At 50.3% G+C, this 17,033-nt stretch overlaps 1 protein-coding gene across 5 annotated transcripts in view; it reads right to left on the reverse strand.

Annotated features, from left to right (window-relative positions):
* The window catches only part of Rab37 (RAB37, member RAS oncogene family), a 67,629-nt gene that overhangs the window by 2,768 nt on the left and 47,828 nt on the right, over positions 1–17,033 (reverse strand). The window contains exons 1-6 of one of the 5 annotated variants that reach the window (XM_087909798.1): positions 5,345–5,491; positions 2,566–2,676; positions 1,503–1,544; positions 934–1,000; positions 800–852; positions 440–556 (exon numbers count right to left, since the gene is read on the reverse strand). In XM_087909798.1, the coding sequence (XP_087765924.1) occupies positions 440–556; positions 800–852; positions 934–1,000; positions 1,503–1,544; positions 2,566–2,676; positions 5,345–5,437 (483 nt within the window). In that variant the 5' untranslated portion in view covers positions 5,438–5,491. Of the gene's footprint in view, positions 1–439; positions 557–799; positions 853–933; positions 1,001–1,502; positions 1,545–2,565; positions 2,677–5,344; positions 5,492–12,919; positions 13,031–17,033 lie in introns of those variants that run through there. The other 4 variants (XM_085696033.2, XM_048452071.3, XM_085696034.2 and 1 more) reach the window with 4 other exon arrangements.

Raw genomic sequence — 17,033 nt, forward strand, 5'->3', positions numbered from 1 at the left:
ACAGAGTTGGAGGCCAGCCTGAGCTACCTACCATACTTAGACCCTGCCTCAAAACAAAACAATCCCACAACAGCCACAAACAGGAACTGGGGGTGGAGGTGGAGATGGCTAAGCTTGGCTGGGGATGTTATACAGTAGAGAAACACTTGTCTTTCATATACAGGCCTTGGGTTTCATTTTTGTATTGCCTTTCTGCAAAAAGTACTGAGCTCGATTAGTGATGTCTGCCATGAGTATAGGCTTGGAAGTAGCAGTACCATGCAGTTTCTGTCCTTTCATAGCTGTCTGTCTTAGCCCCTCAGTTTGCTTTTCAGTAACCAGCCCTCAAGGTCTAGAAGCACATAAAACCTCTTCAGCATTGGGCCCAGAGTCACGCTTGTATTTGCTGGCTATGGCCTCTGCTCTCTGGTGGTTCAGCTGTGAGGACACAGTCACTCACTCTGTCTTCTTGAGTTGCAACTTGGCCTGGATGCATGTGGAGTTTTCTGCTTGGGCTTTCCCCTGGGTCCCTGTGGATAATCGTCCAGGGAGGGTGGAGCTGGGACTGTTCTGAACACTTTGATATAAAACACACTCATGAACCACAGGGCTATACCATCAACACAGGGTACATCAGCCTGCTTGGTTCCCATGCCTACGTGGCAATGAAATGCCCAGTCACTGCTGAGATGACAGGTTCTATGGTCAACCTGTTTTGACAGAATTGAAGCAATCTGGCTCTGCAGAGGCTCTATTCTGGCTGCTCGTGACAGGCAGGGTTGTTGGGGCAGGGGAAGGGCCTTGGGAGGGGAGGACCTACCCTGATGTTGTCAAAAGAAGATTTGTTGGTGATGTCATACAACAGGAGCAAGGCTGGAGGGGGACAGATAGAGGAGATCAGGGCATCAGCAGAAGTGCTGCATAGTGGGGAGGGAACAGAGGACCCAGACTTACCCTGAGCATCCCGGTAATACGCGTGGGTCACACTGCGGAAGCGTTCCTGTCCTGCAGTGTCCCAGATCTAGGAAGACAGAGAGGTGGGAAGGAGCAGGGCTAGCTGCTGACTGGAGGGCTCGCGCTGTGGTGTGAGAGGTGTCTGTGTGTGGGGGTGGGGGTGGGGGTGGAGTGGGGAGGCTGTTTCTTTCTGTGGGATCTCACAGGGCTCCCATGCATCTGATGACATCAGTGGTGTTTCTGGGGTCTTAAACCCATTAACTACTGTTTCCTCTTCCTTCTCCAGCCCAGAGATTGGGGTACTTAGAGCAGTAGAGACTCGGAAAACTGGAGGGGGGAAGGGCAATGAGGGAGGCTAAGCCTGGTTGAGGGCATTTTGAGTTGCCTTTGATAGGAGAAAGGGTGCCTGGGACCTGCTTTTTCTACAGATATCAAACAAAGAAAAGCAGTTTCCTCTCATGGGCCCCACAGGAAGTTACCCCAGACTGAGGGCAGGGCTGGAGGAGGCCTGTGGTTCAGGTTGAGAAGCAAAGTGCAAGCCCCTCCCCCCTCCCAGGCACTGCTCTCACCTGAAGCTTCACCCTGGCGCCGTCCACTGTCACCACCTTGTTCTGAAAGAGAAAAGGGCAGAGGGTGGGGAGGGGATGTTGGCTGGCCCCCAAGGTCTGTCAACAGCCTGTACTGGGGCTCGCTCCAGGCCTGTAGGCGGTGTGGTGAGCCTGAGACATCTTCAGTCAGATCACCCAGGTAGAGCAGCGGGGATAAGATTCCTCTGTTCCTTGTTCTCATAACTCAGTCGAGCAAGGGGAACCTTCAAACCTGCCTAGTTCGCTGTGAGCCATGTGGTTGCTGGGACTCCGGACCTCTGGAAGAGTGCCCAGGTGTTCTTAAACCGCTGGCTGAGCCACCTCTCCAGCCGTGCCTAGTTCTTTGTTGAACTCAGCAGGCAGCAAAGGGACTGTGTGGGAGGATCTGACCCTTCTCCACTTCAGTCATGGTCTCCCAGAGTTCACCTTTAGAGATGAGGCACCCGCTATACCCTGAGGCCTTCAGAGCTTTGTCCTGCAAGACCGTCTGTCCCCCAGTTACCCATAATCCTTTCAATGTAACCTCAGCCCTCCATCCACTGGGAGAGGTGCAAAGCTTCCGGTGGGCCTGCCTGCTGGGGTTAGATCCTATCCCTCTGGGATCCATAGGTGTGAAGTACCAGTGGTCCTGCTTGCACACTGATAGGCTGATAGATAGAGACCTTAGAGTCATCAGGGATGCGGCGGGAGGGGAACAGCCCTGAGACCTTCATCTTTGAACCCAGCCCTTCAGCTTCTTGGTAATTATTTCTTGAAAACTGAAATTGACAGGGGCCCAACTCATGACTATGAGCCAGGGGTTCTCAGGACTTAGACCCCATGAAATGAGACTACTTTTTCAGGGATGCTATCCAAGAGCAGAGAAGGTGAACAAGACGCCAGCCCTACCCAGACTCCTTTGACCTGGCGCCTCCGTGGTCCTGGTGGGAGTACCTCTGGGGCCTCCCAGGCAGTAAGCCTCTGGTGCCCTCAGGAGTCAAAGACAAGGAGAGGGCACCCTTCTTGAACCTGAGCTTGCTGCAGAAGGAGCCTGCAGCCACCTCACCCTGAAGTCTATGCCGACGGTGGCTATGAAGGCTCCGGACAGGAAGGCCCCGTCTTTGAATTGGATCAGGAAACAGGTTTTGCCGACGCCCGAGTCTCCCAGAAGCATCACCTAGGAGATGGGGGCAGAGGCAGTTAATGGCAGCTGGGGAGGAGAAGAGGTCTTCCGGGATTCCAGAGAAGAATGTCCCAGAGAAGGACGTAGGTCGGACAGAGGAGCATGTGCCTTCAACGATTCTGCCCTTGCTCTTGCCCTGCTTCTCTCCTCTCCTCCATTCTCCTTGCCTCAGCCCTCCCCCCTCGCCCCCCGGCTTTTCCCTCTGAGCCTCTTGTACTAGCCGAAGTCCTCAAAGCCAAGCCGAGACCTCCAAACGTGCTCCGAGATCCCAAGACATTGGTCTATGTCTTGGGCATACATTTGCCCATTGCTGAGCAGTGCAGACATTGCTCTTCTGAGTGTACACGCAGGTGTACACAGGTAGGTGGGGCTCCTGCATAGGGAAAAGGACCTCTCACCCAGGAGCCTACTTGATGGATGGGGAGGGCATGGCGGTGCCTTCATTCCAGCATTTGAGAGACAGAGGTGGGCAGATATCTGAGTTCTAGGCCAGTGAGTTTGAGGGTTAGCCAAGGCTAAATAGTGAGACCCTGTCTTTAAAAAAAAAAGACTTAAAAAGACTTAACGGGTAGAACATTGTCTTTAAATTACTATTGTTGGACTTTCCTTTTGGGTCAGACATTAATTTGGAAGTGTCTAATGAGGGCTTATGTTCCCAATAGGCTTGCAAGAATTAGGGAAGGTTGACATTTATTCTGAGTTGGGGAGACAGTCTGGTGAGTTTTTTTGTTTTGTTTTGTTTTGTTTTTAGCAGAAACCTCCTAAGAGGGGTGAATGGTTGCAAACTGGCATCTTTGGCTCACCGTGGTGGAAAATGTAGGGATGGTGTGTGTGTTGGGGGGAATTTCTTTGCTCAGCCATCTTGGAGAATGGAAGTGTAGACTCAAAGCCAGAATGTTCCCAATTGCCTGGTTAGACTGTTAATAAGGGCAGAATTATTGGGCTCTCTGAACTTGATGGTGGAACCAAAAAGCTTTCCTTCTAAAGATACGAGGTTGTGGGATCTAATAGTTGACTTTGGTGGGGGTGGGCCTGAGTGGAAAGGATTCTTATACTATTAAAAGCTTACTGTGTGCTTTTGGGGAAATTAATTTTTTTCTTCTTCTGTAGTTTGCCCATCCTAATAGGTGGGACGTGGAAGGCACATTCCTTTGAGGCCTTGCTAGACTTTGTCAATGTCTAGGGTCAACAAAGTTGATGTGAACCACTCAGGACTCAGAGAAGAGTGGCCCTGGGGTGGGTACTGCATGCCAGAGACCCAAGAACTCCTAAGGTCCTCCAAGGGCCTTTCACACAACTTCAAACTCAGGACTAGGTCAAGCCTTGGCAGGGTGGGGGTTGGCTACTTTGCTGGCCGGGCACTCGGATGGCTCCGGGGCTCCAGCCCCAGAGGGGATGGGGCGAGCACTGTTACCTGTTTACTTTACAGATCACTGCTGCCTTGAGCAAACCACGCAGCCAGTCACCCAGCCAGTCAAATCCACCAAACACAAACAGCTGCTCAGCCTTGCCACCTCCTAGGTAAACAGCTCAGCAGGTCTGCAGGGCAAGGAGGTCGGAAGATCCCCGCCCCCCCCCCCCCATCAGCCTGGTGGCCGGCCATCAGCAGCTCCCCCTCCCCTGAAGACACAGGGCCCCATTTCCTGCCACAAGCCCACACAGGACGCCTATCTCAACGGCTCTGGGTGGGTAGGCTGGCAGACTGGCTTCCCCTGAAACTCTGGGGGTGGGGACCCGAGGCTCCTAGTGAGAGTGAGACCTGGGGGTGGGGAGGCATCAAGACGCTGAAGGAGGTATGTGTCCTTCAAGAGCAGGCCTCAGCTCCACTTAGCACAACCCTCACTTAGTTCTGACCTACTGCAGAGGAAGAGCGCAAGCTGCCACCGGGGCTGGCTCAGCATCTCTCTTTTAGGGTTCCTTGTACTTGCTTACTCCAAGGACACAGACGAGCGAGCGAGGTGGGGGCAGACTAGTGTCCATGCTTCTCCCATCAGCTTTTGTACAGGGCATTCCTGCAGAAGCTGCACCCCAGAGAGCTGCCTTTAGAGCCATCAGGAGAGGGAGGGTGGCCCACTGTCACTAACTGTTGTGCCTTTCTCAGCTTCTAAGTATTGCCAAGTGGACGTCGTGTGAGCTGGCTACACACAGCGTAGTGGGTAGGGGAGACACTAGCATACTGTTGGGAAGAGGCTGGTCTGGAGGCAGTGGGGAGAGAAAGGGTGGCATTTGCTGCTGAGTGGGGGAAGCTCAAAGCATAGAAAATGGGGGACAGGGGTCACTCTTTGAGGCTTAGCTCAAAAACGGCTTTAACCTTGAGATGCCTCTGCAGGCATCTGCGTCTTCAGGGAGTCCCCATTTCCTAGCACTTCCAAAGTGTGGCAAATGAGAACTGGGTTGTTGTCCACAGGGTGGGGAGTCTGAGTACTTCTGTCTTGCCCCTCGCCCTCCTAGGTCAGCCTAGATCTCCAGAGACCCAGATGGGCTCAGGGGTTATGCTCTAGACCCAGACCCAGCTGACCCGGGAACGATTGAATTCAATCCAGACACTTCTGGAGAGGGGAGTAGACAGGGAAGGGCAGGGTCCTATGGCAAAGGACACCAGAAGGGATATCCCTCAGGCCCGACCTGGGGATCCCCAGCACTGGGCGCAATGCCCACCCACCTTGCCCGTGAGATCGTAGTTCGGACTGCAGGGCGGGGAGCGCTCGGGGGCTTCTCCATCCCGGGTGGTAGCAGCTTCGGGCGTGCCAGTCATGTCCCCGGACAGTCAGAGGTGAGTCGGGCTCGCTGCGAGCGAGGGAGAGCGCGGAACCGCCCTGCACTAAGCTCCGCCCACTCTTCCTCCCCTTCCACCAACCGGTTCGGACCCTGATAGGCTCCTCCCTCCGCCCCGCCACCCCTCGACGACGCCAGCCAGGGATGTTTAGGACTTGCAGAATGCGTGCCCGAGGGACTGGTGGGTCTTCTGAGAGACCTTAGCCTACTTTAGTGCTCTTACAGCAGCGAATGAGTCCAGGTACAGGACAAGTCCCTAAAGTCACAGCGGCGAGATTAGGTTGCCATCGAGGCAGCTGACCCGGGAGATCCAGCTAACTGCGGAAGGTGTGGCGCCTAGTTTCCTACTGCGACTGCGCAGCGTGACCAGCAGGGGGCGCCCGAGCTCCAGCCAGCTGCCGATCCCGAGCTTACCTGCGAGGAGGCTGGGCCCGCTCCTGAGCTGTGTTTGACAGCGAGCTGCTTGAGACTAACACCTAAGCAGTTACTTTTCTTGTTTGTTTGCCTTGTTTTGTTTAGTTCTGTTTTACGAGACAGGGTTTCTCTGTGTAATAGTCCGGCTGTCCTGGAACTCACTCTGTAGACCAAGCTGGCCTTGAACTCACAGATAATCCGCCTGCCTCTGCTTCCTGAGTGCTGGAATGGCAGTTCAGTTTTTACTGATGGACACCCGATCGAGGTCATCTGAGTCAACTTTTGTTCACCGACACGCAACCTTGGAGCGCACTGGCGCTGTGCCATCTGGGGAACTCCTGGGTGGTGCTAACACTTCGGGCCCTTTGTAGTATATCATCTCTCTCTTCTCCTGATTTGTTGGGAGAAATGAGTCCCAAGTCCCTAAGTCCCTAATGTCCCGCCGCGGGAACACACTCAAAGGTGAGCTTTTGCAGCCCTTCTTTCCAAGGGGGCAAGGTAGGGCCAATCTTATTCAGGTGAAACCCAACCCTGGCCATCAAGTAGGTGCTACATGAACTTGTGGGTTGTTTGGTGCAGTTTCCAGAACAGTCCAGGAGCCCGGCAGCTCCAGATGACACAGGATATGGAGAATCTGGGATTGCCCATACCAGAGCTCAGTGGCTTGTGGGTCAATCACCCTCATCCCAATGTTGTATTCAAGGAAGCTGGATGAGAGACTGGCTGAGGAGTATAGGAAGGAGAGTGGACCCCTAAACTTTTCAGGTGAGGCCAGTGAGGGACAGGGTCAAGACTTGTTTTGGGGGGTGACTATAGACCCAGGCACTGACTGTGTACATTAGCAGGAACTATTTCATGGAAGCTGATAAAAGAGCCCGGAGCATGGATGGAGGTGACCTTGTCGAGGTGAGAATTGGAGAGGGGAACTGGCTTGCCCTTGCTTCCCCTGGAAACTAATGTTATGGGTGACATTGTGTACCCCAGGAGATATGCTGATGCCTCAGGTACTGGTACCCGAAATGTGACAAGGACGTTAGAGGGTCATACTGGAATAGGGGCCCGTGCTGGTCAGTATCCACCATCAACTTGGCAGGCCCCAGAATCCCCTGGGAGATGGAGCTTTGGGCGTGCTTGTGAGGGATTTATCTTGATTAGGCCAACTAATCAGTGGATGGGAAGACCCAGCCAAGAGGAGGGCGGCCTAAAAGAGAGGAAGCCAGTTGAGTTCAAACACTCACTGCTCTCCGCTCTTTGTCTGCAGCTGCAATGTTACCAGCTGCCTCCTCAACTCCTACTGGGCTTCCCCTCCATGATAGAATATAACCCGACTTCTTTATGTATGTGTGTGTGTGTATACATATATATATATGTATATGTATGTATATATAGACTTCATATATGTGTGTGTTTGTATATATTTAAATATATTTTATTTATTTTATGTATGAGTATTGTATCTGCATGTAAACCTGCCTGCCAGAAGAGGGCATCAGATCTCATTATAGATGGCTGTGAGCCGTTGTGTTGTTGCAGGGAATTGAACTCAAGACCTCCGGAAGAGCTGCCAGTGCCAGCTCTTAACTGCTGAGCATCTCTCCAACTCTCAGACTTCCTTTCTTAATAAATAAGTCGAGCATATTTTATCACAGTGACAGGTTAGGCCCTGAGACAAGCCCCTAACTCAGTGTGAAGATGGGGAGAAGACAGTCGTGAAGACGAAACATGAAGGGTGCCTGGGGCTAACAAAAGCTGGGAAGCAGTAGGGAGAATTCTAACCTGAGCCTACTGACACCTTGGTTCTGGACTTCGGTTTGCGTTGTTGGCTCCGTATTATTTTGGGAGGAGGTAGAAGCTCCAGGAGTTGGGGCTCAGCTGGAGGAAGTAGGTCATGGGTTACACTCTTTTTAGCAGGGTAGATTTGGCACAGAGCACACCGGGTATCTCAAAAGATGGCAGAGATAAAAGCCATCGTATGGAGAACTGGGAAGAGTGCAGTCCTTTTTCTAGGTTGGGACCTCTGGGTTGTGGTCCCCAGGTCTGCAGCACACAGGCAGTGAAGTATGCATAAGTCATGCATTGTCCCCGGGATACTTAATATCCTGGGCTGTGTTCAAGGGCAGTTCCAAGAAAGTCAGAAGCAGGAATGGCTGTGTAGAATTGAGCTGTGTAGAAAAGGGGCTCACTAAAAGGCAGGGCTCATTAGATGTGGCCTTCAGGAGAAGGAATGATCTAGAACACAACACTGAGGCTTTCCAGCCTCTGCTCAGGTACTGTGTACATGCCCCGGCAGCCTGGGTCTCTCCTTTAGTGGCTCACACCTCACGTCACACCATGGCCGCACTCTGTGACACTGACTTCCCTCAAATGCACAACTCACATCATCCCTTAACATACAACCTTCCTATCACAAACACATACGGCATGTCACATACCATGTGATCATAGCACTTATCTCCGGTCACAGCACCAGCGTACACCGTCTTGCTCGACTCGCAGACACACCTCACCCACTCTAAGCAGTTGCGTGTCTGTCACCGCAGTCATACATTGCTTCACACGAAGAACACATAGGACACACCAATGCTCACGTGTCCTCAAATTGACCACACACCTCATGTGGTGGTTTGAAAGAAAATGGCCCCCAAAGGGAGTTGTGGGGTCACTATTAGGAGGTGTGGCCTTGTTGGAGGAAGTGTGTCGTTGTGGAGGCGGGCTTGCTTTGTGGTCTCATAGATGCTTAAGCCACGCTCAGTGAGACAGTTCACTTCCCGTTGCTTTTGGATCAAGGTGTCGATTTCTCCATGTCTGCCTGCATGATGCCATGCTCCACGCCATGATGACAACGGACTGAACCTCTGAAGCTATAAACTGCCTCTTCAATGAAATGTTTTCCTTTTATAAGAGTTGCCGTGGTCATGGTGTCTCTTCATAGTAACAGATACCCTAAGATACCTCACATCCTTACCAGATGCCCACAACACCCTCGTGCCCCCGAGATGTGAAATGCACAGACACACTGTATTACCCTCCAATCAGAAGCCCCTGCCCTATCATGTTACAGGTCATAGCTCACACACTCAGGCAGCCTTCCTGCTAGAGGCTGGGCCAGTGACACAGCCACCTTCCTCTATTTAGAGGAACAGTAGGGTTCCTCCCAGACATGTAGGTGGACTGAAGAGAACCCCAGGGCTGTCAAGCACATAGCACAGTGACTGTAGGGTCCAGATGTGAGGGGAGACTAGGGTAGAGGCTGGGGTAAAAAGGTCGATATTCGGGTTTTGCAAACTGTGGCGCATAGATGACCCTCAGCACAGCTCCCAGGTCACGTCAAAATGCAGACTCTGTTTCCCTATCCTGATCCCACCCAAACAGCCTCTGCAGCGTTTTACACACACCAAATGAGGGTTGAGAACTATTAACCTCAGTTGTGTGCGACTTGGACCAGATGATGAAGGTGATTTAACGGGCCATAGTGAGATGATCGGAGATAGACAGAGGAAGGCTGTGGAGATAAATTTTGCAATGTTGTTTAGGTAAAACTGAGAATCCGTGAAGAATAAAGATGTCACAAGGAAGATCTGACCTGCAGTGGGGAAGGGCTTGATTGGAAAGGTTAATATTTTACAATTTGAATACGAAATATCCTTGTGTAAGTTTCTTTTTAGAGAATGCCTGGTCTCCTGCCGGTGACGTTATTCTGGGAGATGGGAGAGTTTTTAGAGTTGAGTCCTAGCTGGAGAAAGTAGGTCCCAGGTTTATACTTTAAAGTTATATTTGATCTCTCTCAGATGAGTAACTCTGATGTTCTGTCTCATTATGAGCCCAGAAACAACAGAGCCAAGGACCACGAAAAGAAGCTATGGTATTGTGAGCCCAAACAGACCTTTCCTGGAGTTGTTTGTGGCAGATTTTTACAACTAAAATGATAAAAAGGTCTAATGCATTAAATTAGTACCAGGAGTGGGGGTCTTTGTCTTTGGAACTGGTTCACAGGAGGAGCTTGGAAGAGTTTGGGCTAGCAAAGGCTCCAGAGTGCTATAAACTGACCTCAATAGGTGATTGTGATGATTACCAAAATTGTGGACAATAAAGATAGTGTTCAACAGGTTTCAGATGGGAATGAGGATTTTTTTTTGGTGGGGGGGGGTAGGGTGGATTGGACTAGGAGCCATTCATGTTACAATGTTGCGAAGAACTTTTTAACACTTTTCCTGGGTTCTCAGACTTGGTAGAGGGCTGAGTTTAAAAGCAGAAGACGAATTAACCCAGTGGTGGGAGTTTTAAGGCCCGTCAGCATCCAGGCTGTGGCATAGTTACCACCAGCCGCTTGTAGCCAGGTTTATAGTGAGGCTCAAGAGGAAAAAGTTGAACAGAAAGTCTTGAAAATCCTGCAGTTTGGCTATAAAAGCCTGTGCAAAGCAGGGGCTAGCGAAGGTAGGGCTCCCAAAGAGCCTGGCACCATTTAAAAGAAGTCTAGTGTTTTACATCAGAACACTGGAAAAGACGGAGCGTCTGACTAACGCCATTGTGAATCCTGTTGATGTCAGGACTTCAGTAAACCCAGCAGCAGGACTCTACAGCCAGCCTGAGGGGGCTTGTGATGAAGAATTTGGGGGATACCAGGATTTGAGAGGTGTCAGCTCTATCCCTGAAAGGCCATAGACCTGGAATTTTCTCAGTAAAGGTAATTCCATTCTGTGTGCCCTTCCCTCCCTTATTACCCAGGCTGCATCCATCCTTCTGAGCAGGGCCAGCGAGAGCTTGGTGGCCTCTTCTGCTTCAGTTATCGTTACCCTGGAATCCAAGCCCAGGCCCAAGGCATTTGCAAATTATTCTATATGCTTAAAAAAAACTCTCAGTTGTAACTTGAGATGGCTCAGTGGTTGAAAGCTCTGTCGGCTCTTTCAGAAGACCTGGGTTCGATTTACAGAACCCTCTTGGCAGCCCACAGCTGTCTGGAACTACAGTTCAGGGGGTCCTTCTTCTGGTTGCCATGGCACTAGGCACAAAACAGCCATGCACATAAAAAATAATAATAATTAAAAACATCCACTAAGTGGTAAATCAGTAAGCAAGGATTTTATAACCAGTTTCTCTAGGGACCAGTATTTAAAGGACACCCAATGTCCTTCAGCATCCTTTCCTAGCAGGATGTAGGAGAGTAGCTGCTGTGTGAAGATCCAGCTATTTTGGGCAGGGGGCTGGACCAGGAGGGAGTGGACGGTTCCTGGCACTAAACAGAACAGTAGTAAGGGGAATAGGTATTGCCACAATCGAGCTGTGGCTGGACTCCATCACACTTCCTCTATGTGGTTTCTGTCACATGGGGTTCATGTCACATGTGGTTATCCTACCCACTGTCACCAGTGGGACTTTCTCTGGATTTGGGTCTCAGCTGTGGAACACGGTTGTGCTTGTTTGTGGTTCAAGGTCCTGCCCTTGACCCAAGTGTCTCCAAACTCGGGCTTTGCGCAAGCTGCCAGTGCTGGCCTCTGGGGAGGATGTAAAAAACGGTTATCCGGAGGTCAGCAGGGGATGTCTCTCACCCTGGCTGGGCTGCTTGGTTTCTCTGTCTGACTAAATTCTTTCTTCTTGCTCATAGATTTGCCTTAGTTTTCTTGCCGTGTTCAGAGATGATATCTCCATGACTTGTTTGGATGCATATCAGAATTTTCAGACCCAGGATTACCTACTCTCTTTGCTTTCCAAGTCAGGTCAAGGAAAGGTGAAAAGATGTGGGTGTAACCATGAGGGAAGTCTGACCTTGGCTGCAGTAGGCTGTCCCCAGCACAGAGACATCCGCCTTATTTCTAGGCAGGGTGATCTGAAGCCTTCGGGGCTGTCTAAATAGCCTTGACCTTAGGGGTTGCAACCCTACTTTGTTCTGCCTTCCCCTTTAGAGATGGCCAGGGCTCAACACATCCTACTTTTGAGAGTGCTTGGGTGGGGATGTTTCCACTTAGACAGTCACAGGCTGGGCAGCTCTCCATTCCTGCTCACCGCCTGGGCAGCCACCTGCAGCTGTGTCCAGTTCTAACTCCTGTCTTCCTCCCTCTGACATTTTGGGAAAGCCCATTTTGGGGTCTCCTTCCCTCTCTTTTCACCAGTGTAGCATGGTATGTCCTAGTCCCAAATGTGACCTCCCAGGCCCTGTTCTTTAGTTTGTCTAGAGGTTTCCTTTTTCTTTTTGAAAGATTTTTGTTTATTTATTATATATACAGTGTTCTGCCTGCATGTATGCCTACTCGCCAGAAGAGGGCACCAGATCTCATTACAGATGGCTGTGAGCCACCATGTGGTTGCTGGGAATTGAACTCAGGACCTCTGAAAGAACAGTCAGTGCTCTTAACGGCTGAGCCATCTCTTCAGTCCTGTCTAGAGGCTTTCAAACCCCCACAGTGCCCAAGACATGACACCTGCTCTCCCTGTCTCAGATACTAGGATTTTGGAGACTCAGCAGCATAAGAAAGGGGCAAAACCTTCTGGAAGGCCTTTCCAAGAATCCAAGGGGATCAGAGAGTACCTGCAGGCCTGGTCAGGTAAGGGAGGTGAAGGTGTGTGGCAAAGCAGGGCTGCTAGACTGTGGAGAGCTGACGGGGAAGGAGCTGGACCCCATTTTCTAATTAGGTGCTCACTCAGTCACCCACACCCCAGTGCTGTGTCCCTGGAAAGACCAAGAGCTACAAACCAGACTCAGCCCTAGCCTGCTGACTCCCAACCCATGTGGCCAAGCAGGTACACACATTCTGTACTGTCATTTGTCATTTCCTGCCCTTCCAGAATCTTTGCAGCCACCGGGTGGACCTGAGCACATATACCCAGATACCCTGATTTGTTGGTCTATAGGCTCAGAGTAAAACGGAGCCTCCACACCACCCAGGGCCAAAGCCCAACCCTGTCCAGTCTGCATCAACTTGCCTGCATCTCTGGACATAGTCTGTTTAGTGGGATTCTTCTCGCGGTCTCATATAAGCACCCACCTCTTTCTGGCTGGCACCCTGACACACATACAGGGGCTCCGGAGCTGGCAGAACCCGTGAGTACTTACTGTGAATCCGATGCCCACGGTGGCTGAGAAGGAGCCAGGGATGAACTTTCCCTGGTCGAACTGAACCAGTAGAGATGTCTTCCCAACGCCACTGTCGCCAACCAGGATGGTCTGAAAAGCAGCAACGGAGATGGGGTGAGGGCTCCAGGTGGGTTAGTTGTGACTGCAGGAGGGGATTCTTTCTGAGCACACACACGTGTAGTACACAAACATGAACAGCATATATAAAAAATATGTAAAAATACAGACATATACATCTAATCAGTACACAGAGATAGATAGACAGACAGACAGACATAATACACAAACACAGATATAGAAATATGCACACCAATATAAAAGCACACAGACAGGGCTGATGAGATGGCTCAGCAGGCAGAGATGACTGTCATCAAGTCTGATAGCAACCTGAGTTCAATCCCTGATACCTGCCTAATAGAAGGATAGACAAACTCTAGCAAGATGCCCTTTGACCTCTACACACACACTGTGGCATGTGACCCACCCTCATTTACACACACATGCCCACTGTACAGACAGAGGCTCTTAGAACTAGAGGTATACACCCCATGCGCACTTCTTGATTTTTTTAAAATTGAAATCACTGAAAAAGGCTCAGTGTGGCCAGGTGATGGTGGTGCACATCTTCAATCCCAGCATTCAGGAGACTGTGGATCTCTGTGAGTTCCAGGCCAGCCTGGTCTACAGAGCGAGTTCCGGGACAGCCAAGGCTACACAGAGAAACCCTGTCTCGATGAAACAAACAAACAAATGGCACAGGGTATAGAGGAAAACTATCCCAAACCAAGTCCACGAACGCCTGAGATGGCCATGAGAACATGCCATACAGGTCCCCTCCCATCCCCAGGCTTCTCTGAATCCCCAGGCCTCTCTGACATGATGGGCCTGCTGTTCTGCGTTGAGGGCCATCATTGCTGTTTGCACCGGGGTTGCATGGCCCGTGGACAGTTATGAAGCAAGGCAGAATATGGCAAGGACACTGTGTCCGGCCTGTTCCTGGGGGATACCAGACTCTGCTGACTTTAGCTTGAGGACCTCTGCCCCTGGAGTTCTGACCTTTGCCAGAGCCTAACATTTCTCTGGCTTCCCTGGCTCCTCCCTCATGGGCCGGATAGGTGTTTCCCTCAATAAAATTCTTCCACATTTCATTTTGGTGTCTGCTCCTCGGAAGGCCAGACAACGTGATGGATCTCCCACGTGTGCTTGTCCACAAAGCCCCAGGTGTGGAAAGCAAGATCAGGATGCTCAGGGGGAGCCTTGGGAATAGTCCACAGCATGCCCTGAAACAAACCCTTAGAGAGGACAGCGCCCCCAGAGAGAGGAAACAGGGCCAAGGTCACTCTCCCCTGGGAGGTCAGTCTGAGAGGAAGCGGAGTGAGAACGAAGCCTGGGAACTTAGAGGAAATGTTTCCAAAGGGAACCATGAAGCACTTGATAGAAGTACCCACAAGTTATGAGACTGTGCCCACCCAACTCGAAGAGCAGGAATGGGAGGGTGGGTGAGAAGACAAAGGCCTTGGTTTCCAGGCAGACAGTAGCCAGTTTCTGAAGACAGTCGTTGGAGGTCTGGAAGGTTTAAGAGAGGCCACCTTCATCTGCGTTCATAAAGACACAGAGACTGTCCGCGCCTCAGGTCCGTGCACCCCAGTCACTTTGGGGCTCTGACTGGCATGGGAGGGAATCAGTCTCAGAGGGGTTGAACATGGCATTGCCTGTGTGATGTTGACTTTGGGCCTTTCCTGACGAGGGCTTTTCAGCCTCTTCCTCCCAATGAGACTCAACTGGGCTTTCGTTTCCTCCTGGATTGAAGAGCACTATTTAATTGCTTGTGAACAGTGGCTTAGTTAATTTGCATCTTGCATTGAACTTCCCCAGGCTTCACGATGTACTTCCTAGAGAGAATCGTGTAGAGGAGCCTGCATGCCCTGGTTCACTTCCTAGAGGACACAGCAGACACAGTCTTTCATCTCGGGCCCCCTTTTCCTTTACAGTGTGAAGAAGCCTGTGGGTCTCGCTTCTCTTACTGTGATACTTTGACCCTTGTGGACTGTGTGAGTTCTGCTCTTCAGACCCAGCGGAACTCAGGCTTAGGGTAGGGCCTGCTCTTTTTTTACCATCAAGAAACTAGCCGGGCAGTGGTGGCGCACGCCTTTAATCCTAGCACTTGGAAGGCAGAGGCAGACGGATCTCTGTGAGCTCGAGACCAGCCTGGTCTACAACAACTAGTTCCTGAACAGGCTCCAAAGCTACAGAGAAACCCTGTCTCGAAACAAAACAAAACAAAACAAAACAAAACAAAACAAAAAAACCCCAAAGAAGCTGGAGACGTGGCTCAGTTACTAAGAGCATTTGCCACTCTTGCAGAGGATCCAGTTTTGGTTCCCAGAACCCTCCTGGCAGCTCATAACCACTCATAACTCTAGTTCCAGAGGACCTGATGCCCTTTTCTGATATTCATGGGCACCAGGCATGAATGTGCTGCACATATAAACCTGCAGTCAAAATACTCAGACACACAAACTAAAATAAATAAACTCTCTAGAAAGAATATATTTACAGTTGTGCTGGGAGATTTGTGTGTGTGTGTGTGTGTGTGTGTGTGTGTTTAAAGTGTCTTCTTATGTAGCTGTGTCCTAGAACTCATTATAAAAATCAGGCTGGCCTTGAGCTCTTAGGAGTTCTCTTGGATCTGCATCCTGAGTGCTGGAGGGACAGACATGTGCTGGTCCTGTTTGGTTGTCAAGATTTTTTTTTTTAATCTGGGCAATCATAGAGCACTTTGAGTGGTTAATGACAAGCCTCATTGACTACTTTCCTTTAAAGCCACAACCCCCTTTGACCTGTCTATTGTCTAGATTAAAAGGTTACTAAAGGTTACTACACCTTATTATCTATCTATCTATCTATTTATTTATTTTTTTATAAATATAAATATGCTATAACACATTTATGTGTGGAGGGCACAGAACAATTGACAGGTATCGCTTTCCTTCTTCCTCCAAGTGAATTCCTTCTCTCCTTCCACCATGCTGTTCCCTGGGGTTGAACTCAGGGTGTCAGGCTTGGCGGTAGACACCTTTGTCAGCTGAGCCATCGCTCTGGCCTTATTGTCCGAAGTTCTTACCATGATTTCTTTCTTCAGAAAAATTAATTTTTAAAATTTCTTTAGTGGCTGAAGCTGGGCCAGCAAGATGGCTCAGTGGGTAAAGTGCTTGCAACTCTGAGAAACCAAGATGATCCTTGGAAGTCATGAACAGGTGGAAAGAGAGCTGACACTGTGCTCTGGTAGTCACATGTGTGCCTCAACACACACACGTGCTCACACACACATGCACACACACATCATGCTCACACACATATACACACACATCATGCTCTCTCTCACACACAAACACATCATGCTAATACACACACATACACACATCATGCTCTCTCACACACGCGTGCACACACACACATCATGCTAATACACACACATCATGTTTTCTCACACACACACGCACACATCATGCTCACAAATACATACTACCAATAGGTAATAAAAACAAGTTAATGAGTCCTGGTTGGGCCCAAACCTCTGAGTCAATTCTTCCTCCCCTCTTCTTCCTTCTCTTCTGCCTTGAGAAAGTTTCGCTTGTGTCTCAGGTGGCTTATGGTTCCTGATCCTGCCATCTCCACCTCTGAGCTCTGGAGTGGCAGGTGTGCATCGTCACACCTGGCTGGGTTGCTTTTCTTAAGTCATTTCATTAATATCTACCTTTGTGTCTCCACCATTGTGAGGTAGTTTATAGCAGACCCACACGTGCCAAAGGTGCTTAAAGGGTCATGTCTGAGAAAGGGCACAGGACAGAGAGGCAGCGGGGTGGGGGAAACCCCAGGTCAGAGAGCCGTCACTGTGTTCAAGCATTACATTTAGTTTTACCTTCCTGAGAGTCAAGACAAAATGGGGAACTGAGGGTTTCTGTGGTATTTGTGTGACAAAGCCTGTTTGACCAACGACCGTTCTCTCCAGACGTGTGACACTAGTCATCAGAGACAAAATGGGCAACACTTTTTTTGTTGCGGGCAATGCAAAGTTTTGTTGCTGATGCTG

The sequence above is a fragment of the Myodes glareolus genome, chromosome 9 (genome assembly GCF_982192425.1).
Source record: "Myodes glareolus chromosome 9, mMyoGla1.1, whole genome shotgun sequence".
Lineage (NCBI taxonomy): Eukaryota > Metazoa > Chordata > Mammalia > Rodentia > Cricetidae > Myodes > Myodes glareolus.